This window comes from Schistocerca serialis, chromosome 7, assembly GCF_023864345.2.
Source record: "Schistocerca serialis cubense isolate TAMUIC-IGC-003099 chromosome 7, iqSchSeri2.2, whole genome shotgun sequence".
Taxonomy (NCBI): Eukaryota; Metazoa; Arthropoda; class Insecta; order Orthoptera; family Acrididae; genus Schistocerca; species Schistocerca serialis.
Genome location: NC_064644.1, coordinates 608,898,487 through 608,925,543, shown reverse-complemented (window position 1 = coordinate 608,925,543; position 27,057 = coordinate 608,898,487). Strand labels below are relative to the sequence as shown.

Below are 27,057 nucleotides of genomic sequence, written 5' to 3'. Positions count from 1 at the left end.
TCTGGAGCAATATTTTGTGATCAACACAATAAAACGCCTTACTTAAATTAAAAAAATATGACTTCTAAAGCCGAACTGTACATTTGATAGCAAATTATGTGATATAAAATGATCAATTATCCTTACATAAACAGCCTTTTCAAATGCTTTAGCAAGCACTGATGGCACAGAAATAGGTCTAAAATTGTCTACATTGTCCATTTCTCCCTTTTTATAAAGCGGCTTTTCTACTGATTACTTTAATTGTTCAGGAAACCAACCATTCCTGAAGGAAAAATTACAAAAATGGCTAAATACAGGGTTAACATGCCCAGCACAGTAGTTTAATATTCTGATAGGCACTCCGTCATATCCATGAGAGTCCTTAGCCTTTGGTGATTTAATTATTGACTCAATCTCCCCTTGTCTGTACCACAGAGGAGTATTTCAGACATCAATCTCGGAAGTTCATTTGCAAAGAGGTGTATACGATTTCCTGAAGAAACTAAATTTTTATTTAATTCACCAGTAATGCTCACAAAATGATTGTTAAATACTGTACATACATCGGATTTATCAGTAACAGAAACATTTTTACTACAAACTGACTTTGTATCGACAACCTTGTGCTGCTGACCAGACACTTCCTTCACAACTGACCATGTGAATTAGCTACTCTATTTGTATACCACATACTCTTTGACTTCCTAATAACATTTTAAACACCTTACAGTACTGTTTGTAATGGACTACTGCAGCTTGATTGTGACTACTTCTAACATTTCGATATAATTCCTGCTATGTTCTGCATGATGTCCTTATCCCACTAGTCAGCCACCCAATCTGCCTTTTACTGCTAGCACCCCATTTAGAATGCTCTGATGGAAAGCAACTCTCAAAGAGCATGAGAAAATGTGTTAAGGAAAGCATTGTATTTGTCATCTATGTTATTAACACTACAAACATCCTGCCACTCTTGTTCCTTAACGAGGTTTACAAAACTGTCTATTGCCACTGCATTAGCTTTCCTACATAGTGTAATCTCCCCACGGAAAATTACCCTCTACCACGCAATAATTAATAATGGTCAACCAAATCATACACATGTATTTACGTTTGAAAAGTATCTGATCAGATTTTCTAGTAATATATGCGCCGACAGCTCGTCGACGCCAAGGTATTTTTCTAGTACGTTTATTCTTTGGAACAACAGAGGTACAGAAATGTATGCTCCATGGTTATTATAGAGAGAGAGAGGAACAGCTTCAGAAGTATCGGTTGGAAGATTGTCGGATTGCTAAAGGAGATTTATTTACTCTTCTTCGCGCTAAAGCGAGCTAGGAAAGTTTGTGCCGCTAGCGTGATAGATAAAGAGAAAGAAAAACCTGTAAAAGAAAATTACATGAGACTTGGAACCAACAGAAAACGGAACATGTACGGAAATGGATTCAATATACAATTTTCCTCAGAAATAAGGTTTGTGACCATTTTATTCTAGAGTGAATGACGAATGAGTTCTCTGTCTGAACCATTGATGATTGTCTGGGCCCTGTAATTAATTGGGAAGTTTCAGCTGTGACGAAGAGAGCCTGCAATCTCCGAGTTTTTTGAAATCGTCCAAAAAGGCTTCGTCCACATCTGAAATTTAAAGATCTGTCGTAAACTGAACGAATTGTTCAAACGATCGATTTTCCCAACTGAATGCAGCGCTTAATAATAATAACAAATGTAAAGATCTTTTCTAGCAAGCCAGCCGCTGAATATTAAGACGAAGGGCTCCACCAGAGATTCTACTAGGCTGATTTCACGTAAATAATATATTTAAACTGTACACAGATAAAGGACAGAGAGAGAGAGAGAGAGAGAATCCTCCATTAGCATAATTGTTTCTCTGTCTTTTCACGGATCAGCCTAACTAGAAAACACGAAGCCCTGACTTTATTGTACCGATTTATGTGTGAGAGGGAAAGAGCGATAAAGGCGACAGATACACTTCTGTACAGACAAAACATTACACCAAGTTAGCGGCAAGCTGCATTCACATAGACTTTCATCATTTACAAAAGCAGAGTAGAATTCATTATAATAGTTTGCAATTGTATGTGACATTTGCTTGAGTACAGAAGCCTTTTAATGTCAAAATTTGTGCATCATGGTCTGAAAGTCAGGCAGTAGTAGCCGAGCGAGACAGACGCAGCAACAGGGAAGTAACTGCTATTGTGACATTTATGAGTTCCTAACCAGGAGCGAATTTTATTATATCATCTGTGTGCTTTAATAGTTTAGATTCTTGAGTTTCTGCATGTAAATATAATATTTATTTATTTTATTTATGCATTTATTTTACCTGGTAAGATTAGGGCCTTCAGGCCCTCTCTTACACCTAACCAGGCATACTCAGATTGAACGAATTACAGTTTCTACAGAACATTAAGGACATATAACGTGTTATACAGTATTGATGTTAAAGAAAAAAAAGAGAGATTATAACAGTAGTACAATGATAATTATAACAATCAAAAAAATAATTATAACAATCAATAATAATAATAATAATAATAATAATAATAAAAACAACATGTTCCCACATACAAGTATGCACCACAAAATGTACTGGAGAATGATGAATACAAATTATACTGGAACAGAACCATTATAACAGATAAAACAACACCACATAACAAACCTGACATCATACTCACCAATAAAAAGAAGAAATTAACACAACTAATCGAAATATCCATACCCAATACAACAAATATACAAAAGAAAACAGGAGTAAAAATTGAAAAATACATCCAACTGGCTGAGGAAGTCAAGGACATGTGGCATCAGGATAAAGTTGACATTATACCAATTATACTATGAACTACAGGAGTCATACCACACAATATCCACCAGTACATCAATGCAATACAGCTACATCCAAACTTATATATACAGCTACAGAAATCCGTAATTATATCTAAAAACAAAGATGATGTGACTTACCAAACGAAAGCGCTGGCACGTCGATAAACACACAAACAAACACAAATATACACACAAAATTCAACCTTTCGCAACAAACGGTTGCTTCATCAGGAAAGAGGGAAGGAGAGGGAAAGACGAAAGGATGATGAGGCTTGCCAGGCGGGGGCGCTGGCGGGTCGATGGACACATCCCGGGAGTGGAAAGACTTACCTTAGGGGGAAAAAAGGACAGGTATACACTCGCGCGCGCGCACACACACACACACACACACACACACACACACACACACACACATCCATCCACGTAGGTATATGTGTGGATGGATACGTGTGTGTGTGCGAGTGTATACCCGTCCTTTTTTCCCCCTAAGGTAAGTCTTTCCGCTCCCGGGATTGGAATGACTCCTTACCCTATCCCTTAAAACCCACATCCTTTCGTCTTTCCCTCTCCTTCCCTCTTTCCTGATGAGGCAACAGTTTGTTGCGAAAGCTTGAATTTTGTGTGTATGTTTGTGTTTGTTTGTGTGTCTATCGACGTGCCAGCGCTTTCGTTTGGTAAGTCACATCATCTTTGTTTTTTTTATATATATATATATATATATATATATATATATATATATATAAAAAGAGGGAAACATACCACATGGGAAAAATACATCTAAAACCAAAGATGATGTGACTCACCAAACGAAAGCGCCGGCACGTCGATAGACACCACCAAACGAAAGCGCCGGCACGTCGATAGACACACAAACAAACACAAACACACACACAAAATCCCAGCCTTCGCAACCAACGGCCGCCCCGCCAGGAAAGAGAGAAGGAGAGGGAAAGACGAAAGGATGCGGGTTCCAAAGGAGAGGGCAAGGAGTCACTCCAATCCCGGGAGCGGAAAGACCCACCCTAGGGGGAAAAAAGGACAGGCACACTCTGGCGCGCGCGCACGCACGCGCACATACGCACGCGCACGCGCACACGCACACGCATCCACCCACTCACACACACAGACACAAGCAGACATATTAAAAGGCAAAGAGTTTGGGCAGAGATGTCAGTCGAGGCGGAAGTGCAGAGGCAAAGATGTTGTTGGATGACAGGTGCGGTATGAGTAGCAGCAACTTGAAATTAGCGGAGATTGAGGCCTGGTAGATAACGGGAAGAGAGGATATATCGAAGAGCAAGTTCCCATCCCCGGAGTTCAGATAGGTTGGTGTTAGTGGGAAGTATCCAGATAACCTGGACGGTGTAACACTGTGCCAAGATTTGCTGGCCGTGCACCAAGACATGTTTAGCCACAGGGTGATCCTCATTACCAACAAACACTGTCTGCCTGTGTCCATTCATGCAAATGAACAGTTTGTTGCTGGTCATTCCCACATAGAATGTGTCACAGTGTAGGCAGGTCAGTTGGTAAATCACGTGGGTGCTTTCACACGTGGCTCTGCCTTTGATCGTGTACACCTTCCGGGTTACAGGACTGGAGTAGGTGGTGGTGGGAGGGTGCATGGGACAGGTTTTACACCGGGGGCGGTTACAGGGGTAGGAGCCAGAGGGTAGGGAAGAAGGTTTGGGGATTTCATAGGGATGAACTAAGAGGTTACGAAGGTTAGGTGGACGGCGGAAAGACACTCTTGGTGGAGTGGGGAGGATTTCATGAGGGATGGATCTCATTTCAGGGCAGGATTTGAGGAAGTCTTATCCCTGCTGGAGAGCCACATTCAGAGTCTGATCCAGTCCCGGAAAGTATCCTGTCACAAGTGGGGCACTTTTGTGGTTCTTCTGTGGGAGTTTCTGGGTTTGAGAGGATGAGGAAGTGGCTCTGGTTATTTGCTTCTGTACCAGGTCGGGAGGGTAGTTGCGGGATGTGAAAGCTGTTGTCAGGTTGTTGGTGTAATGGTTCAGGGATTCCGGACTGGAGCAGATTCGTTTGCCACGAAGACCTAGGCTGTAGGGAAGGGACCGTTTGATGTGGAATGGGTGGCAGCTGTCATAATGGAGGTACTGTTGCTTGTTGGTGAGTTTGATGTGGACAGACGTGTGAAGCTGGCCATTGGATAGGTGGAGGTCAACGTCAAGGAAAGTGGCATGGGATTTGGAGTAGGACCAGGTGAATCTGATGGAACCAAAGGAGTTGAGGTTGGAGAGGAAATTCTGGAGTTGTTCTTCACTGTGAGTCCAGATCATGAAGATGTCATCAATAAATCTGTACCAAACTTTGGGTTGGCACGCCTGGGTAACCAAGAAGGCTTCCTCTAAGCGACCCATGAATAGGTTGGCGTACGAGGGGGCCATCCTGGTACCCATGGCTGTTCCCTTTAATTGCTGGTATGTCTGGCCTTCAAAAGTGAAGAAGTTGTGGGTCAGGATGAAGCTGGCTAAGATAATGAGGAAAGAGGTTTTAGTAGGGTGGCAGGTGATCGGCGTGAAAGGAATGCTCCATCGCAGCGAGGCCCTGGACGTGCGGGATATTTGTGTATAAGGAAGTGGCATCAATGGTTACAAGGATGGTTTCCGGGGGTAACAGATTGGGTAAGGATTCCAGGCGTTCGAGTAAGTGGTTGGTGTCTTTAATGAAGGATGGGAGACTGCATGTAATGGGTTGAAGGTGTTGATCTACGTAGGCAGAGATACGTTCTGTGGGGGCTTGGTAACCAGCTACAATGGGGCAGCCGGGATGATTGGGTTTGTGAATTTTAGGTAGAAGGTAGGAGTGTGGGGTGTCGGTGGGTTCAGGAGGTTGATGGAGTCAGGTGAAAGGTTTTGTAGGGGGCCTAAGGTTCTGAGGATTCCTTGAAGCTCCGCCTGGACATCAGGAATGGGATTACCTTGGCAAACTTTGTATGTGGTGTTGTCTGAAAGCTGACGCAGTCCCTCAGCCACATACTCCCGACGATCAAGTACCACGGTCGTGGAACCCTTGTCCGCCGGAAGAAAGACGATGGATGGGTCAGCCTTCAGATCACGGATAGCCTGGGCTTCAGCAGTGGTGATGTTGGGAGTAGGATTAAGGTTTTGTTAAGAAGGATTGAGAGGCAAGGCTGGAAGTCAGAAATTCCTGGAAGGTTTGGAGAGGGTGATTTTGAGGAAGAGGAGGTGGGTCCCGCTGTGACGGAGGACGGAACTGTTCCAGGCAGGATTCAATTTGGATAGTGTCTTGGGGAGTTGGATCATTAGGAGTAGGATTAGGATCATTTTTCTTCATGGCAAAGTGATATTTCCAGCAGAGAGTACAAGTGTAGGACAGTAAATCATTGACGAGGGCTGTTTGGTTGAATCTGGGAGTGGGGCTGAAGGTGAGGCCTTTGGATAGGACAGAGGTTTCGGATTGGGAGAGAGGTTTGGAGGAAAGGTTAACTACTGAATTAGGGTGTTGTGGTTCCAGATTGTGTTGATTGGAATTTTGAGGTTTTGGGGGGAGTGGAGCTGGAAGTGGGAGATTGAGTAGATGGGAGAGACTGGGTTTGTGTGCAATGAGAGGAGGTTGAGGTTTGCTGGAAAGGTTGTGAAGGGTGAGTGAGTTGCCTTTCCGGAGGTGGGAAACCAGGAGATTGGATAGTTTTTTGAGGTGAAGGGTGGCATGCTGTTCTAATTTGCGGTTGGCCTGTAGGAGTTTGCTCTGAACAGCCGGTGTGGATGTGGGAGAGGAAAGATTGAGGACTTTTATTAAGGATAGGAGTTGACGGGTGTGTTCATTGGCTGAGTTGATGTGTAGGAGAAGGATTAGGTGGGTGAGGGCAATGGATTGTTCAGTTTGGAACTGGTATAGGGACTGATAGAAAGAAGGGTTGCAGCCAGAGATGGGAACTTTAAGTGTGAGGCCTTTGGGGGCAATGCCAAATGTCAGACAAGCCTGAGAAAATAAAATATGCGAGCGTAATCTGGCTAGGGTGAAGGCATGTTTGCGGAGGGAATGTAAATAAAACTTAATGGGATCGTTGTGGGGGTGTTGTGAGGGTGACATGGTATTAGAAGGTGGAAAGTGTAACATGAGGCTGAAATGAAAGTGAAAATAAAATATATGGGGAGAGATAAAGGTGAAATAGAAAGTAACTGGAGATCTGTTGTGAAAAAAGACGAAAAAGTGTTGGTTAAAGCTGGGGTATGTTGATCCTGTGGTGAACTTGGGTTGGTAGAAAACGATGTGCACAAAGGTTAGGTGGTTGTGTTGCCGCCAAAACACGTTAAAGGATGGAGAAATTCGGGAAAATTTCGAAAAAACTGCGTGTAAATGTATTAAAAGGAGTGGTTTTGTGGTGGTAGATTATGAAAATGAGGCTAACAATTGTCTGGTGAAGAAATAATGACGTTAAAACCTGTGGGAAGTGGCTAAAAATTATCAGTGATGTGGGAAAAACGGAAATGGAAATAAAGCAAAAGTTATCAGAACTAGCCGATATGGTTGTTTAATAGGTGAAAGGAACTGTTTGTGAACCAGAAACAGTGGATTTTATAGCAGCGGTAGTGTTGAAAGCGGAAAAAAATTTTTTGGTTATGGTTTGGAAGTGGGTGACGTATTATTGAGTATATATAGGCGGGATAAAAATGTATAGTAGATTACGGTAAAAAGGAGAAGGTGAATACAAAGTGAAACTACTGGCAAAAACAGAAAGAGAAAATAAGACGACAGAAAAGATTTCGAAATGCAACAGCGACAATAATAAACGTAATTGTTGGGTTCAAATTGATGATATGAATATAATAGAGGGAAACATACCACGTGGGAAAAATACATCCAAAAACAACGATGATGTGACTTACCAAACGAAAGCACTGGCACGTCGATAGACACACAAACAAATACAAATACACACACAAAATTCAAGCTTTCGCAACAAACGGCTGCTCCATCAGGAAAGAGGGAAGGAGAGGGAAAGACGATAGAATGGGATGAAAGAGATATAGAAGAGGTAGATAGGTTAGAGGAAGACAAATAGAATGGTAAAATTCGAAGCTATGATGGAGAGGAGAAAGAAAGAGATGAGAGGGGCACAACAATTGTGGCTATACCATTCCTAATATGTAAGTTTTGAGTTCCCTCTTTAATGTTGAGTGGTTCTGGATATGACGCAGATCACAGGGGAGCGTGTTCCATAGTCGTATGGCTGAGATGGAGAATGACACGGAGAAAGATTTTGTGTTATGTAAAGGTACAGCCAAGATGCTAGACATATCCGATCTAGTATTGCGGTTGTGGAATGATGATAGGTGTTTAATGTGAGAAGATAGCCACAGTTCTCGTGCTTTCATTTGCATCAGAAAGTAAACTGATTTTGTGACATACTGCAAGTTCCTAATCAGGGGCGAATTATTTAGTTTCATCTGAGTGCTTCGGTAGTTAGGTTTTTGAATATCTGCGTATCACTAGACACATTTCCTGTGTTTTCGTCAGGGTCTACAGCAGAGTTGCATAGCTTGTGCTGATAGTCCGTTTATCTGCATAGTTTAGTTTTCCACGGTCTTTAGTATGGACAGGGACTGCGATTGTTGTGTGCAGATGTGAGCAGAGTTGGTGACACTTCGCTCTCAGCTTCAGGCTGTGATGGCTTCGGTTACACAGCTCGAGGCTGCAGTGGATGGGCACCACTGTTGTGGGCCAGCCATGAGGATCCAACGGATGTCCAGCACACCCGAGTCCTCCGATCGGTCCTCACTGGTGGCCAACCAAGTTACTACTCGCACTGAGGCTGATCCCTCACCTGTGGTCGAGTGGGAGGTTGCATCGGGGCAAAGCAGGTGGCGAAAGACTTCCCAGGCGGTCGCACGTAACGCCTCCCCAGTTTGTCTGACAAACAGGTTCCAGGTCTGTCTGTGGCTGACACCGTCGCTGAGCCAAATGCTGTCACCTGCCTTGTTTCAGAGAAAACCACTCAGCCTGCAAGATCCGGGCAATCACAGAGGGTGGGATTATTGGTAGTTGGAAGCTTCAACATTACGCGCATTATGGGGCCCCTTAGGGACTTGGTTGACGAGGAGGGTAAGAAAACCAATGTGCACTCCGTGTGCATACCGGGTGGAGCCCTCCCGAATGCCATGAAGAGCACAGGGTGCAGCTAACTGTAGGTGGTTGCTCACGTCAGTACCAATGATGTGTGTCACTTTGGATCAGAAAAGATTCTCTCTGGTTTTGAGCAGCTAACAGAAGTGGTAAAGGCTGCCAGTCTTGCTTGCAAGATGAAACAGAGCTGACCATTTGCAGCATAGTCGACATGACCGATTGCGGACCTCTGGTACAGAGCTGAGTGGAGGGTCTGAATCAGAGGCTCAGACGGTTCTACGACCATGAAGGCTGCAGATTCCTCAATTTGCGTCAAAGAGTGGTTGGGTTTCAGGTTCTGCTGAATAGTTCAAGTGTCCACTATACGCAGGAGGCAGCTACATGGGTAGCAGGGGCTGTGTGGTGTGAACTGGGCAGTTTTTTAGGTTAGAGGATCTCAGAAAAACACAAGAAGGGCGTCAGTCACAAAGGGTGCAGGAACACAGGAAGAACATAGATAAAGGAACCATTGGTATAACAGTTGTAAATTGTCATAGCTGTGTTGGGAAATACCAGGGCTCCAAGTGCTAATAGAAAGCACTGATGCTCAAATCATTATAGGCACTGAAAGCTGGCTAAAGCCGGATAAAAGCTCAGCCAAAATTTTTGCAAAGAACCTAACAGTGTTTCAAAAGGATAGGCTAAATATGGTTGGCGGTGGTGTGTTTGTTGCTGTCAGAAGTAGTTTAACTTGTCGGAAAATTGAAGTAGATACTTCCAGTGAGTTAGTATGGGCAGAGGTCATTGTTGGCAATCGGAATAAAATAATAATTGGATCCTTTTACTGGCCTCCTAATTCAGATGATACAGTTGCTGAAAGGTTCAAAGAAAACTTGAGTTTGATTTCAAACACGTACACAACTCATACTATTATAGTTGGTGGTGACCTTAATTTACCCTCGATATGGTGGCGAAAATACATGTTCAATTCCAGAGGTACGCATAAAATATCATTCGAAATCATGCTAAATGCATTCTCTGAAAATTATTTCGAGCAGTAAACAGTTGAGAAAACACACTTGACCTCTTAGCAACAAATAATCCTGAGTTAATAATGAACATCAAAACCGATTAAGGGATTAGTAAACACAGGGTTGTCGTAGCGAGACTGAATATTGTAATCCCCAAATCCTCGAAAAATATACCTATTCAAAAAAGCAGATAAAAGTTCACTTGACGCCTTCCTGAGAGACAATCTCCACTCATTCCACATTAATAATATAAGTCTAGACCGGATGTGGCTTAAATTCAAAGAAATAGTATCGGCATCAATTGAGAGATTTATACCAAGTAAATTAACAAATGGCGGAGCTGATCCTCCTTGGTACACAAAACAGGTTAGATCACTGTTGCAGAAACAATGAAACAAACATGCCAAATTTAAACAGACACAAAATCTCCAAGATTGGCAATCTTTTACAGAAGCTTGAAATTTAGCGCAGACTTCAATGCGAGATGCTTATAACAGTTTCCACAATGAAACTTTGTCTCGAAACCTGGCAGAAAATCCAGAGAGAATCTGGTTGTATGTGAAGAATGTTAGCGGCAAGAAACAATCAATGCCTTCTCTATGCAATAGCAATAGAGGTACTATAGGAGACAGTGCTGATAAAGCAGAATTACTGAACACAGCCTTCTGAAATGCCTTCACAATAGAAGATGAAGTAAATATTCCAGAGTTCGATTCAAGGACAGCTGCCAACATGAATAAGTAAATATCCTCGTAGTAGTGAAGCAACTTAAATCGCTTAATAAAAAGCAAGTCTTCTGGTGCCAACCGTATACCAATTAGGTTCCTTTCAGAGTATGTTGATACTTTAGCTCCATACTTAACAATCATATACAACCGTTCGCTCGACAAAAGATCCGTACCCAAAGACTGGAAAGTCGCACAGGTCAATTCAACAAAGGTAGTAGGAGTAATCCACTAAATTACAGACCCATATCGTTAACGTCGATCTGCAGCAGGATTTTGGAACATATATTGTGTTCGAACATTATGGATTACCTCGAAGAAAACTGTCTATTGACACACAGTCAACATGGGTTTAGCAAACATCGTTCCTGTGAAACACAACTAGCTCTTTAGTTACATGAAGCGTTGAGTGCTATTGACAAGGGATCTCAGATCGATTCTGTATTTCTGAATATCTGGAAGGCTTTTGACACTGTACCACACAAGCGGCTCATAGTGCAATTGCCTGCTTATGGAAGCAGCTTGCTGTCCAGGTTTTGAGAGGGTGCATTTCTGGATGAGGTAATGAATATATTGCTTCCTCCTAATTATACCTCCTGAGGAGATCACAAATGTAAAATTAGAGAGATTTGAGCACGCACGGAGGCTTTCCGGCAGTCGTTCTTCCCGCGAACCATATGCAACTGGAACAGGAAAGGGAGGTAATGACAGTGGCACGTAAAGTGCCCTCCACCATACACCGTTGTGTGGCTTCTGGAGTATAAATGTAGATGTAGATGTAGAATGTCGTCTCAGTTATGTGACTAGATTTGTCATTTCCTGTCAGAGGGGTCACAGTTCGTAGTAATTGACGGAAAGTCATTGAGTAAAACAGAAGTGATTTCTGGCATTCCCCAAGGTAGTGTTAGAGGCCCTTTGCTGTTCCTTATCTATAAAAACGATTTGGGAGACAATCTGAGCAGCAGTCTTCGGTTGTTCGCAGATGACGCTGTAGCTTATTGACTAATGAAGTCATCAGAAGATCAAAACAAACTGCAAAACGATTTAGGAAAGATATCTGAATGGTGCGAAAAGTGGCAGTTGACCCTAAATAACGAAAATTGTGTGGCCATCCACATGAGTGCTAAAAGGAACTCATTAAACTTCAGTTACACAATAAATCAGTCTAATCTAAAAGTGTAAATTCAACTAAATACCTAAGTATTACAATTACGAACAACTTAAATTGGAAGGAACACACAGAAATTGTTGTGGGGAAGGCTAATGAAAGACTGCATTTTATTGGCAGAGCACTTAGAAAATGTAACAGACCTACTAAGGAGACTGCATACGCTACGCTTGTCCGTCCTCTTTTAGAATACTGCTACGCAGTGTGGGATCCTTACCAGATAGGACTGACGGAGTACATCGAAAAAGTTCAAAAAAAGGCAGCATGTTTTGTATTATCACGAAATATGGGAGAGAGTGTCACAGAAAGGATACAGGATTTACGCTGGACATCATTAAAACGGAGGCGTTTTTTGTTGCGACGGAATCTTCTTACGAAATTCCAGTCACCAACTTTCTCCTCCGAATGCGAAAATATATGGTTGACATCGACCTACATAGGGAGGAACGATCACCACAATAAAATAAGGGAAATCAGAGCTCGTAAGGAACGATATAGGTGTTCAATCTTTCGTGCGCACTATACGAGATTGAAATAATAGAGAATTGTGAAGGTGGTTCGATGAACCCTCTGCAGGCACTGAAATGCGATTTACAGAGTATCCATGTAGATGTAGAAAGGCCATTAGCCCCTTTACTAACAGAATGGCCACTAGTAATGAAGAGTGAATAAAACTTTTGTCTATGCCTATGCTACTGTTCCCCTGCACTCTAATTGGAAAAGACACAGTCTGCATCATATCATGTAAGTTTAGGGATCTACCAACATGCTTTTTCTTGCACAATCATATACGAAATTAATACTGAAGTCACCACATGTAACTAATTTCTGGTACTTCCTATAAAGTGAACCAAGAACCCTCTCTAGCTCAAACAGAAATGCTCTGAAGTCAGAGTTAGTGGACCTATAAACAACAACAATTAGAAGTTTAGTTTCACTAAATTCAACTGCCCATGCACAAAATCCAAATATCTGTTCAGTGCAGTGCAGTGATGATGAAAAATATAGTGCAGTGCTGTGATGAAGATATTTATGGAAGGATCCTTCCATGGATACATATGGATCTCTTGGTGAGGAAAGAAACCATTTTAAATCTTCAAGGACAATGTCTCACATGTGTCAACTAATCTTTCTCCACTGTCATTTACTGTGTCATCTCCAAATCTTCCACTACTCCACTATTGGTAGCCACTCCTACTTTTCCATTAAAATTTTTCTTTGTAGGTGCTTATGCTTTATAACACCCTTTTTTCATGAAATGTACCTTTGGCTTTACTGTCAGTATCATCTGCATGTGCATAAACTCCAACAAAGATAATTCCATGGGCATATCTTGAGATTTTCACAGTCATAATTCTCACATTAATTTCCTCCCTGTACATGATATCTCCTCTACACTCCTTATGGACGGCCAGCCTTTCCTCCTCATTACTGCCACTGTAAAAATGACTAATCTGCTATATTTTTGATTCTCTTCTGCTTCACCTTTCACTGAGAACATACACACATTTATCTTCAACAGGCCTAGTTCATGGAAGACTTCTTTGTGCCTAAACCCTGCAAATTTCACATTGTTACAAAAATAGTAGTTTTCTGTAGCCATTTACACTCACACACACAAGACCACTGTTGTCTTCAGGGACTGAGTCCCAACATGGGTGAGTAGCGACCTCAAGTGTGGTGGTTAGTGGCTGTACAGAAGAGTTGAACGTGATTCAGTTGCTCCTGTCCTGGTTGATACTGAGCCATGAAGAGTGCACTCCTTTGTGGTTAGTCCATATGTAAAAGGGGGGGGGGGGAGGGGGGAGGGCAACTGTTTGGCCCTTCATGACTCAATCTGATCCAGGATAGTAGAAACTGAATCAGTTTCTCTACCAGGGCTTCAACTACCTTTTGTCATGCCTAGAAATCAGAAATATCGCCCCAACTATCCTCCTACATTACCATCCTACCACCCACCCAGCCTATGCAATACCACTGTCCAACCTCCTCCTACTCTGTTGCCATTGTTGCATGGCTTTTACCCCTGTAGCAGACCTAGCTTTAAGACCTGTCTCATACATTCTCCCATTACCACCTACTCTCATCTTATCACAGTCATTTCCTATTCCATGAAAGGCAGGGCCACAGTTGAATATAGTCATGCAGTCTACCAACTTAGCTGCAACCACTATGTGGAATTCCACGTGGGCATGACCACTAACAAGCTGTCTGCCCAGATGAATGGCCACGACCAAAATGCATCCCAGAGACCACTGGACCATGTAGTTGGTGAGCATGCCGCGCAACAGCATGCTTGACTTCAACGACTGCTCCACAACTCTGCCCTTTAAATTCTTGACACCAACAATAATTTTTCTTAATTGGGCAAATGGAAACACTCCCTGCAACACATCCTTCATTCTCATTATGGTCCTGGTTTCAACCTTCCCTAGTCCCTGTCCTATACTTATTTCTACCTTCTTCCCTGCTACCGCTCTAATCTCTCACATGCCTTCTACTCCCCCAAGCACAGCTGCATAGTCCTTTCCCTTTCTCTTCTCTCCTCTCCTTTTTTTTTTCTCTCAATAGCATAGCCTCCCAATGCTGTAACTAACAGGCCACCAATCTGTCTCTATCACAACCCTGTACACTCCGCAAGCAGCAGTACTGCATCTCCCACACCCCTAACATGGTATCCTTTCCTTTCTCTGCCCAATGCCTTTTCTGTATCCCCCATTATCCACCCCAGATGAGATTGTTACTTCCTTCAGTTGGGCCTCAGTGGAGGGAAAAAAAAACAGGCAAGTGCAGGAGTTGTTTTTGCATGAACGTGTGTGTGTGTGTGTGTGTGTGTGTGTGTGTGTGTGTGTGTGGCGGCAGGAAGTGGGCACAGTAAACAGCAGTGTCTACTGTAGCTCATATTGTTATTCAGTATTCAGTCCAAGATTTTCCATTGTTTGATATACAAATATGAATTAGGAAAGGGAACAGAGAACACACTTTCAAATATTAGTGGTTACATTTGACATTAAATAAACCAAACAACTCTTCCTGGTTTACTTTGTGTTTACAACAGTCACTCTAATATCACAATGCTGCAACTAAGGGTACATGTAAGCTTTTGTGGTACCCTCAGCCAACAAAAATCTTAGACCCACAACTAGTAAGCCACAGAAGAATTAAAAATGTCAGAGAAATTATGTAATACTTACTGTCCAATCAGGATGAACTAGTACATCCTTCATTTCCAAAACAAGCGTGTATGGAGGTTGCTGGTAGGGATATGTCAGGGGATCCGGAAGAAGTTTTTCTCGAGATGGCTCCCTTATCAGCTGAAAGAATATCTTTATAAGCACACAATGTATTTTTTGTTTCATACATGAAGAATAATAAAAAGAAACCACATGACTGCACTTACCCCCAAAAATTGCTGTAATCTACAGGAAAATGAAAGTGTTTAGTCTGGCAATTGGAACCAGCGAGCAATAAAAACATAAAAGTGACGGGGGAAAATATATGTGTCTGAAATAACAGTGGTAAGTTCTAAAATATGAGATTATTGCATATCCAGTGTAAATTTGGTGTTTTTACTGTTTGAAGAATTAAAAGGCAAACAAGCTGAGTTCAAAATAATAGCTACAAGAATTAAACATAAACCAACTGGGAACTAAAACAGGAAAAAATGAGTAAGTCATTAAATGTCTCTCTTGGCCCTTTCTGTTTATTAATAGAGGAATGAGATCAGAGACAATGAAGCATTGAAATGTACATTGTATTTATTTAATCTTCACTTAAAATAGAAACCAGGTTCCAAAAATCACAAACTGATAATCTTGTTTAAGCAGAAAATTTCATGTTATGAAGCAGTGCCTTACTTAAAGGCTGCCAAGGATGGCTGGATTTCCATCCACTGTTAGGAAAGAAATGCAAAAATACTATGAGCACAAACAGTCTTTCCCTCATCACCCTAGCCATAACTGGTAGAGAGAGACCACACATTTTGCCATATATGTTAACTGAGTGTCCAGTACATTCATTACAATCATTTCCTCCCTCTAGATTCTACTTCTCCACCATTTTATGTATATGAAAGATGACGAGTGAGTCTAAAACACCTTGCTTGTGAGTCATTAAGATCATATATTTAAACTAATGTCAAATATGAATTCCTACACTCAACATATAGTGTGAGTGCATGCACACCATGTTAATCAATTAATGTTTGTCTAAATCTGGAATGAACATCAACATCTGTGACACTTTGTGCTCTCTAGGAGAACTGCTGAACATTTGGCTCTAGGGTCTGTATGAATACCGTAACATTTCCTCCCGCAATATGCTCAACATTTTCAGATGGTTACAGGCTATAGCAGGCAGCCAGAACAACTTTGGTGAGAGTGCAGTGACACTGAGAATGACAACCGACCCAAACCATTTGTCTGGATCTGTGATCAAAAAATCCACAACACACTCTTCAATAACAAAAAAGAGAAACCATGTGTCTGGGGCAGTGATCCAAAAATCCACAACACACTATTCAATAATAACAAAGAGTTCATTGCAGCTAATGTATTTTTGGATTCTGTTAATGTAAATATGAACTGTGTTCACATTTATGCAAGTTGAAAATGGAGTGCAGATGCTACACCTGTATTTTTTCATCATAGAGCGGAGGAAACGTAGTGGTTACTAACTGCTTGTAAGCGCAAACTGCCAAACTGGCCTGAGTTCCAGCTGCATCAATCATACACAACCGTGTCAATGCTTCTGAAGAAAGCTGACCCTATAACACAGTTCAGAAATAGGCCATTCTCCCTCAACCAAGAAGACAGTCATTAGAGCTAGGCCAATGGAGCTAATTTGGCTTTAAGCACTAGGCCCTCAGGATGATTGTAGCAGTGTCACAGCCTCACTACTCTCTTACAGCTGCCTATAAGAGCTAGCTGTGTGGAACTCTGCCTCCTGAAATTATATCTATCAATCAAGTATTGATGTATACATACACAGACTGAAGAATGAAAATTTATACAAAGGCTGGGATTGGAATCCGGGTCTCCTGCTCACTAGGCAGATGAGTTAACCATTGCACCATCCTGGCACAGTGGATTTGTACATGTGTGTGGATTGCCCTAGCATGCCTCCCTCTTAAATCTAAGTTGTGAATTGGATTCTGGATTGAGGAGGGAGGCATGCCGGCATAGCCCGTGCAGTTGTGCAAAGCCAATGTGCCAGGATGGCACAGTGATTAGTGCATCTGCCTTGTGAGCTGGAGCCCCATGTTTGAATCCTGGTCTTGGTATAAATTTTTCTACTTTTTCTATTGTCTTTTTTCTGGATGGCACATTCCCTGGTTCTGAAAGTTAGCTTGTGTGCCAGTGGAAAGAAAAAGGTTGGTTTTTCCCCCCTCAATATATTGTACTTTCATTTTCTTTATGCACAAAACCAAAACATTGTGGCTGCTGAATGTGCCTGCTTCAGGCAATACTTTCACAGCTGTTGCTTTCCTGTGGAGATGCTACAAAACTCAGGTCTGGACAGCTGCATAAACAGATGCACTACTATTGAAGTAACATGTGGGAGGAACGGGCAGAAGGGGGGATGGAGGAATGCCACTGCAGTCTTACCAAAACGTTAACTCCAAATTGAGAATGCACCAATAACAATCACCATTTTCTAATTCTGGGAAGTGAAAAACTCTTTACAAAGTTTCAATGGAGACCTTCTCGTTACAGGTACTGTGAATGCTTTACATGAAACAAAAACATTCAGCAGATCTTATGTAAGACTCGTGATTAACATGCATACTACTGCTATGTCATTGCATAACTCACTGTGCAGTTTGCATTTCATCATTCACTTTACAATAACAAAGAATGAAAGTCACACACAAAACTGGACAGTATGCTTTGTAACTTCATCTTACTTGATGGTAGTAGCATAGTGATGCACAAAAGCTGACTTAGTGATCAAGTGCCCAGGATTTATACACATATCATAACCAATATTTCTGACACAAAAATAGTTTAGAAAACTATCATCTTACAATTTATCAAAAACACGAATTGTGTGTCTAAAAATAAAATAACAGTCGTGAGGTAACAATTGCTTAAATGTTTGAAACACACAAAAACTGAAACAAAAAATAATTTAGGACTAAAGCAGGCCCTCACTGAATAGAAAACTGACAGGCAAAAGAAAAAAAAGAAAACTACCCAAAAAATTTGTAAGTTCCAAGTTATGGAGTGTGCATAACATTCCTACCTTTTTGAAATAATTCATTTGCCTCCATGTCCTCCTGAGGTACTGTATTGGGAGAGGCATACTACTAAATTCATCCTCAACTACATTTCCTTGCTCATCTGTCTCAGGTGACCCTGAAAATAGGAATTTTTAAATCACACACAAAACTTACAGAAAATGGATGCTTATTCAACACACTGAGTAAGCCACAAACTTACAGGAAGCAAACAAGCTTCACTAACGATACTCACTCTCTCTCTCTCTCTCTCTCTCTCACACACACACACACACACACACACACACACACTGGAAGTTGGTGGGGAGGGAGGGAGAGTAACCTGATTCTGCAGCTCTTCTATGAGGTAAGTGTGTCTGACACAGTATGTGTGATCAGTGTGAAAGAAGAATACAGCAGGTAATAGCAAGAAATATTGAGAGGGTGGGAATGCAGTGGTGAAAGACAGGGAAATACGGAAGTGTCCGATCCCACCCGTCTGCTTTGACCCGTGACGTCACAAATATGGCGGAAACAAAAACAAACACACACACTTTCCACAAGAAGCCTAATGACACTAACGGGACAAGCGCGGGAAATGGGGAGTTTTGGGTGGGGGGCAAACTAAATATAAACAAATTTAGACGCCTTGCGTAGCTACAACGTGCAAGTGAAGACAGCCATGCATGAATACCCACCCACCTCCCCAGGGGTCGTAACCCCTGCAACCCATAGAAGATAAAGATGCTTCAGTAGCTGATTAGTGTTTTTTGCCTTTTTAAAAAAAAAAAATCCCACGGGATAGAACGAACAGATCAGAAAGATAAATATAATAAACTAAAACAGAAATTCAAGGAAACAGATAATTAAAATAAGTAATAAGTGTTTTTAAATTTTAAAAAAAATCTCACGAGATAGAACGAACAGATCAGAAAAGTAAGTAAAATAAGATAAAATAGAACTGGAGACAGCCACACTCAAACCAAACTCCGCACCATCATGACGTCACACACGACAACACCCTTACGTCACGGGTCAAAGCCGACGCGTTGGATCGGACGCTTCTGTCGACCCAAAGACAGGAACAGGGAGGCAAGCAAAAATGCTCTGAGGTGTGCGGAGCGATGGTTGCATGCTGCACATATGAATAAAGAGGTGTGTATGTGTGTGTGTGGGGGGGGGGGGGGGGGGGGGCACAAATTGCTGCAGGGGAGCAGGAGGTACATTGAGAAGAAAGCTAAGAACTAATCTTGTCAGTGGAACGGTCATTATTACAGATGACTAGGGAAGACTGAGGCCATATGGACTGCAAAGACTAGAGGATGTGTTGAGGGTATGCTATCTTCCTGTGCAATTCAAAAAGGTAGGAAGTAAATATATGGTACCATATTCCATCAGTCATTAGACTTGCAACACTGTCTTAGAATGCTATAGGAATGGGTAGCAAACTGCATGCAGCTTACTGAAGCAACCAACTTGCCATTCACTAAAGTGATCAATGAGAACTGGGGAACCTAAATGAGGGCCAGATGAATATTGGTTGGGTGGTTGGTTGGCAGGGTTATGGGATTGAACAGTGAAGTCATCAGTCTTTATCAGTCAAGAGATATGCCCTGTGGAGTTAATCATATCAGCCACAAATCAAATCAATTTGTGATTGTATGTAGGAGTGGTAAAATCAAGGCACTGAAGGCAATATCAATGCCAGAGATGGGACACAATTTAAAGAGAAGTAAAAGTGTATTGGTCAGGCCAGTATGCCAGTCACTGAGCAGACAAGAGCTCCCACAGGACTCATCTGTGGCTACAGATATCTCGCCCACATCTCAATTCTCACCAAACCAAGAAAAGGTCTAAGACAGTATAGGAATAAATCATGCCTTGTAACTGGGAAGTTTGTAACAGTAAAAGTGAAAAGGCTAAAAACATAATGAAAAATAGTAAAAGAAGGTGAGAGAAATAATAATCAGGTCAGTGGGGGCGAGTGAGTGCCTCCAGGACTCAACAGCGTCCCACAAACATCCCATCCTCAATCCATTACGGTCAAAATGTTAAAGATGCATCTAGAGGGCACACTCAAAGAAAGTGTAAAAACTTGCTCAACCGTTATATCATCAACTGCTAGTATCAAGGATAAAGAATCTTTGTCTTCATAAGAGAACAAAATGAAAGGGCCCTATTAAGAAGTATAATACATTGCAGCAGAAAAAATAATGGGTAACCAAACCTAAGAGTAACACAAAATAAAAGAGGGATGGCCAGGGCAGCTGGCAGAGAAAGTAGGGACGAGCGGCCCTGAGCCCAGCAAAGCCCCAAACCACCCTCTCTAGACCTCAAAAACAATTTAAAAGATTACAGTTGAGAATGAAAACCACTTTCTCAGAGGAAATGCCATACATCATCTGCCAACAGTAGAGAAAGAATCTGGAAAACCAAACTTAGTGTGGAGGGGCAGAAGGGGCATTCCCACTGCAAGTGACTAATGCCTCTAAAGCTCCACAATCAAAATGCGGATTACAAAAGATATAAATGTGGGTTAGTCTGGTATGGTCAATGCAAAGGTGGCATATGAAGTTGGATTCCTATCTGGAGAAACAGAAAGAGGATCATCCTGCAGTGGTGGTCTCCTTGATAGCATAGAGTTCTTTAGCCCACCAGATGATGTTCCACTTCCTGTTGAGTAAAGCTCTTATTTGGACCAAATCCAAATCTGGCATCATCAAACTGAATGTTAACAAGTAACTGTTCCTCTAGCCAAATGGCCAGTCAGTTCATTACAAGGAATAACTGCATGGTTTGCGACCCATAGCAGGACAACTCATCAGCCAGTACAACTAAGGTCAGATAGAAGACAGTCAACAGCAGATATTACAGGGTGACAAAAGTAACACTGATCGATAGCCAGGAGACTGCTCATTGGGTCACTGCAAAATAAAATGCAATTGAAGATGGTCTACTTAAGAAAACAATGAGCTCTATTAATAGCTATCAGCTCTGTCATAAAAGCACTACATATTCCACCAATGAGTGTTGTTATTAACCAGCAAGAGATGTAAAAACATATCCCATCTTATATCAGGTTTCAGAGTCAACAGTGTAAATGATGGTACTACCCTGATACTAGGGTTGGGAAAAACCGACCAGTTAAAACTGATACCGGTGTTTTACTACTTCTGAATAATCAGTATTTTTCAGTATTTGTTTGGTCTCTGTTACAACAGGCATTCTTTACTTTTTACTACTAACCAAATAAAAAACCGAAATATCAATTAGCCACAGCAGCAGTGGTGGAATTTTTCGTTTTTAAATAAACTTTTTTTTATTTATTTTTTTTAAGAGTAATTTTTGTTTGTGGAATTTGCAATGGTTCGAAATATTGCTTTGTTTCAGAATATGGCAACAGTGATCAGTGCTATTTTAGTAACAATGCTGACAGAAAGGAACAACAGAAACATGGCATGAGAAATGGTTTAGCATCAAGCTGAGACAATAATGTCCATATGGCCATGTGTTGTGGCTTAAGGTGTGCGTGTAGGTGCAGTGCACAAAACTCGCCCCAACCCGATCTATACAGCAGTTTCTCGCTGTCATCACTGCACATCCATCATATTGCAGAATGGCACCAACCTAGATTGTCTTCTATTTCTATGAATAATAAAAGAGCAAGGAAATCCTGTAAACAGCAATAAATTAAAAACTTAACAACAATTAATTTGTACTATATGACAAAAATACAAAGTAGCTGACCTGTTGATTGTATCTGCATAATATGCCTTTATCCGCTTATAGTCCTCTAAAATGGTCAAATTAACACGAGAAAACAGTTCTTCAACCTCAATTTTCAGTCTTACACTCACTATTCATAATTCCCAAATAGTGGTATGATCCCAGTTTACCACATAATTTTGAGCAGAGTTTCAAAAAATCGGAATCAATAGGAGATGGGTAATGTTTTGTTGTATTCAGCCACTTACAACTTTTCGAGAAAAGCTGTGAACAGTGAATACACTATGTTTTCTTTTATTCGCCAATTTAATATACGCCAAATATTTTCATTCTGTCTGTCTTGAAACGAAGAGACCAAAATTTTCGCAATTTTTGTTCAAATTCTACGTTTTATCATCAGAAATAACAAGAATAAAAATTGGTTTTTTGGAAAACATTTATTTTGAATTGTTTTAACAACAAGGTTAAACCGGCATGTAATAAAACCAATATAACTGAAAACCAGTTGTTTCAGCAATAACCACCATCCCTGCCTGATACTCCAGAAGAATTTATACAAACAGATGGCAAAAGGTAACGGGGGCAACTAAAACTTGAGATCGTTGAAATAGGTCAATCCTAATCAAAAGTCTTGGTACTAAACAAGGAGAGTTGGGTGTGAAAATATCGACAGCACATTCTAAGTGGGTAGATGGCAAGGTTCTCCAGATGTGTTACAACTGAGGGTGACAGTCAGGAGATTGATGTCCCTTGTATGAAAAACGAATTTAGTAAATTGGATAAGTAGGAGATTGCCGTATGGTGGCTGTGTAAATAAGGAACATTTGGTACTGCCAAAAATGAAGAGGTAAGATCCCACTTTGGCAAGGAGACTGTCTACAGGACCAGTCAGGAAAGTGACCAGTTCCGCATATAATGATGTACTGGACCTAATAATTTCAAAGCTAAAAATGTTACTGAGCCGTAAACTTGATGACCACAGTCCAGTCGGGATGAGACCAAAGCCCAAGCGAACAAGGAGTATGACCCGCATCCCCAGATGTGTGGGAGAGGAATGGAAATTGTTAACCTTTTGGTTGCAGCAGCTCCTTAGCTGAGAAAACAGAGCAGCCCAAATCAGCTTTTTATCAAAGAGGAGTCCCAAAAATCAGTACTATCTGACAATGTCCAAGTGCCGGGTGCCAACGTACAGTTCGAAGACAGAATGAAAAGCGATATGACAGATACAAGACTTGCATTTTCATGGGAGAGGATTGGAATCCATACGAAAGAGTCCAAACAGTGACCCTTCAGAAAGCTCCTTGGAGCTGATATTTAGCCAAGGCTACAGACTGACAGCTACACAAAATGCAAAAGTCATCGACATACCGAACAGGGGTGACCACTGGTCCAACAGAGGTCACTAGCTATCTGATGGGGATGAAGAAGAATAAACAGGCAGCATGGAGCCATATACTTAAGACTATGAAACCAAGGAGCAACCTAATGGTTACTACTTATGCAACATGTGCTTAATAATTTGCTTATTGAAACTGTTTTGCATGATGTTCTTTTCATTATTAGTGTTTTTATATAACTGATATCTTCCCAAGGGAATGGCTTTTTTGGTATGTTAAATAACAACTTTCTCTGTACTGAAGGCATCGGACATTGTTGGATAGTACCGATTTTTGTAGCTCTGATAAAAAGCTGGCATGGCTAACCCATGTTCGTCAACTAAAGACTACCTGCAAGTGAAAGATTAACAGTATCAGCTTCCTTAATCACACCTCTCGGGGTGCGGATCATACTCCATATTAATTGCATACATAATTATACTGCCTGCAATTACGTTTTGCTTATCGATATGTCTCTGGAAAATAGCACTGGATGAAGCAAATAAAAGTTTTCAAGTAATACTAACACTAATACTAACACAAGTTACATTGTCTAGAAGTGTATAACATTTTCCCTAACGAAAGTGTTTCTCCTGTTAGGCTACAGTTCTGAAGACGGAAAATTTTGCCTTTGACTGAATTACTGATGTGTGAACAGTGAGCAGTTAGTATTTCACACTATCTTCACTGCTGACATGAAAATGCCACTCACTATATTGCATTGCTTGGCCACAATGCCTACTGGACTTATGATCCGAGCAAGTACAACACTGATTAGCCTTGAAATATCTTATGGCGAGGAAATTAAATGACTGAAATGACTCACTACTGCTAACGCAACAAAACCGACTATTCATAACCTTACCTAATTCATAAATTGCATAGGAGCCCAAAAAACCAAACGAAACTCCAAATGCTATAAATCCGTATTTCATTGCCTTCCATGATGCTTCTCTCTTCTTCGTATCTTCGTCAGTTTCTGTTTTATCTGACGTCGCCACTCCAACTCCTACAGGTAAGTAAAAACTTGTAAGCACAAAATTCCACCGGCAAAAAGGAATGGAGTTGGCTGGTTAAACGAAGTAAACAGAGGTTTCTTGTACCTTCTGAAGCGTAGAACCTAGAAGTATCAACTCTAAAGTCACCATTTGTCCAGCATCTACTCGTCAATGGAGTATAAACTTGTACGGAAGACACAGCTTTCAAACCATTCGCAACATTTCGCACGACACGTAAAAATTTCACCGTATTCGCGGCCATGCCTGTATCATGATTACTAATATCTCTGTAACAACAAGTTTGAATCCAGAGATCTACTGCTTTGTTTATTTCGTTCCAGTTATCAGAGTAACACTAAAACCGACGAAATATCTGCGCAATATACTACGCAAAAATACGTATACAGAAAATCGCCGCAACATGGTGCGTTCAAGCAACATTACTTCAAGCTGCTGCTGGCCCGACATCTGTTGGTCTAGAACATAAATTTCACAGTAAAGCGAATACGCTCTCGCAAACTCATAAATTATTTAAATTATACAGGATCTCATTATGGAAAAAATACTTATTTTACTAAGGTTTGAAGCTCCTCTTTTTGTTCTTCCGTTTTTGAGATTAAAAAACGGGTTGTTTTGAAAATCAGCCTTATGCGAACACAATTAGTTTATTTTTATATTTACCCAGACATGTTTCGACACCAATGTGTGATATTCTGTGGGTCTAGTTTTTTATTTCTTAAAATTACATGGTTAACTAAACTGTATTATTATACATCGGTTTTAGTGCTCGTTTTAATCTTTTATTTTGACAGCATGTGGGTTTTTTAGGTTAGAGAATTCCCTTCCTAGGCCCGACAAGACGCCTCCAGAGACGCGGCGAGGTAGGAGTATGCAAAATGCAACAGGGAATAACAATATTAATCTGCTAATAGTAAACTACAGGAGCGTCGATAGAAAGGTCCCAGAACTGCTCTCATTAATAAACGGTCACAATGCCCACATAGTACTAGGGACAGAAAGTTGGCTGAAACCAGATGTAAACAGTAATGAAATTCTAAACTCACATTGGAATGTATACCGCAGAGACAGGCTGGACAGTGAAAGGGGAGGCGTGTTTATAGCGATAATAAGTGCAATAGTATCGAAGGAAATTGACGGAGATCCGAAATGTGAAATAATTTGGATGAAGGTCACAGTTAAAACAGGCTCAGACATGGTAATTGGATGTCTCTATAGGGTCCCTGACTCAGCGGCTGTTGTGGCTGAGCACCTGAAGGATAATTTGGAAAATATTTCGAGTAGATTTCCCCAACATGTTATAGTTATGGGTGGAGATTCTAATTTGCCCAATATAGACTGGGAGACTCAAACGTTCATAACAGGTGGCAGGGACAAAGAATCCAGTGAAATTTTTTTAAGTGCTTTATCTGAAAACTACCTTGAGCAGTCAAACATAGAACCGACTCGTGGCAATAACGTATTAGACCTTCTGGTGACAAACAGACCCAAACTATTTCAAACAGTTAACGCAGAACAGGGAATCAGCGATCATAAAGCGGATACTGCATCGATGATTTCAGCCTAAATAGAAATATTAAAAAAGGTAGGAAGATGTTTCTGTTTAGCAAAAGTGACAAAAAGCAGATTTCAGAGTACCTGATGGCTCAACACAAAAGTTTTGTCTCAAGTACAGATAGTGTTAGGGATCAGTGGACAAAGTTCAAAACCATCGTACAATATGTTTTAGATGAGTACGTGCCAAGCAAGATCGTAAGAGATAGAAAAGAGCCACCGTGGTACAACAACCGAGTTAGAAAACTGCTGCGGAAATAAAGGGAACTTCACAGCAAACATAAACATAGTCAAAGCCTTGCAGACAAACAAAAATTACGCGGAGCGAAATGTAGTGTGAGGAGGGCTATGCGAGAGGCGTTCAATGAATTCGAAAGTAAAGTTCTAAGTACTGACTTGGCAGAAAATCCTAAGAAATTTTGATCTTATGTCAAAGCGGTAGGTGGATCAAAACAAAGTGTCCAGACACTCTGTGACCAAAATGGTACTGAAACAGAGGATGACAGACTAAAGGCCGAAATACTAAATGTCTTTTTCCAAAGCTGTTTCACAGAGGAAGACTGCACTGTAGTTCCTTCTCTAGATCGTCACAGAGATGACACAATGGTAGATATCGAAATAGACGACAGAGGGATAGAGAAATAATTAAAATCGCTCAAAAGAGGAAAGGCCACTGGACCTGATGGGATACCAGTTCGATTTTACACAGAGTACACGAAGGAACTTGCCTCCCTTCTTGCAGCGATGTACCATAGGTCTCCAGAAGAGTGTAGCGTTCCAAAGGATTGGAAAAGGGCACAGGTCATCCCCGTTTTCAAGAAGGGACGTCGAACAGATGTGCAGAACTATAGACCTATATCTTCCGAAGTAAGAGCGATTTCAGGTGTGCCGCAGGGGAGTGTTGTATGACCGTTGCTATTCACATTATACATAAATGACCTTGTGGATGACATCGGAAGTTCACTGAGGCTTTTTGCGGATGATGCTGTGGTACATCGAGAGGTTGTAACAATGGAAAATTGTACTGAAATGCAGGAGGATCTGTAGTGAATTGACGCATGGTGCAGGGAATGGCAATTGAATCTCAATGTAGATAAGTGTAATGTGCTGCGAATACATAGAAAGAAAGATCCCTTATCATTTAGCTACAATATAGCAGGTCAGCAACTGGAAGCAGTTAATTGTGATTAATTATCTGGGAGTACGAATTAGGAGTGATTTAAAATGGAATGATCATGTAAAGTTGATCGTCGGTAAAGCAGATGCCAGACTGAGATTCACTGGAAGAATCCTAAGGAAATGCAATCCGAAAACAAAGG

The 27,057-nt window shown here is 41.2% G+C and overlaps 1 protein-coding gene across 1 annotated transcript in view; it reads right to left on the bottom strand.

Annotated features, from left to right (window-relative positions):
* The window catches only part of LOC126412731 (mitochondrial import inner membrane translocase subunit TIM50-C-like), a 52,809-nt gene extending 28,348 nt beyond the window's left edge, over positions 1-24,461 (bottom strand). Inside the window, exons 1-4 of the mRNA XM_050082462.1 lie at positions 24,272-24,461; positions 24,034-24,177; positions 18,093-18,205; positions 15,044-15,163 (exon numbers count right to left, since the gene is read on the bottom strand). Coding sequence (XP_049938419.1) covers positions 15,044-15,163; positions 18,093-18,205; positions 24,034-24,177; positions 24,272-24,428 — 534 coding nt within the window. The 5' untranslated portion in view covers positions 24,429-24,461. The remainder of the gene's footprint in view (positions 1-15,043; positions 15,164-18,092; positions 18,206-24,033; positions 24,178-24,271) is intronic.
* Positions 24,462-27,057: the final 2,596 nt, after the last annotated feature.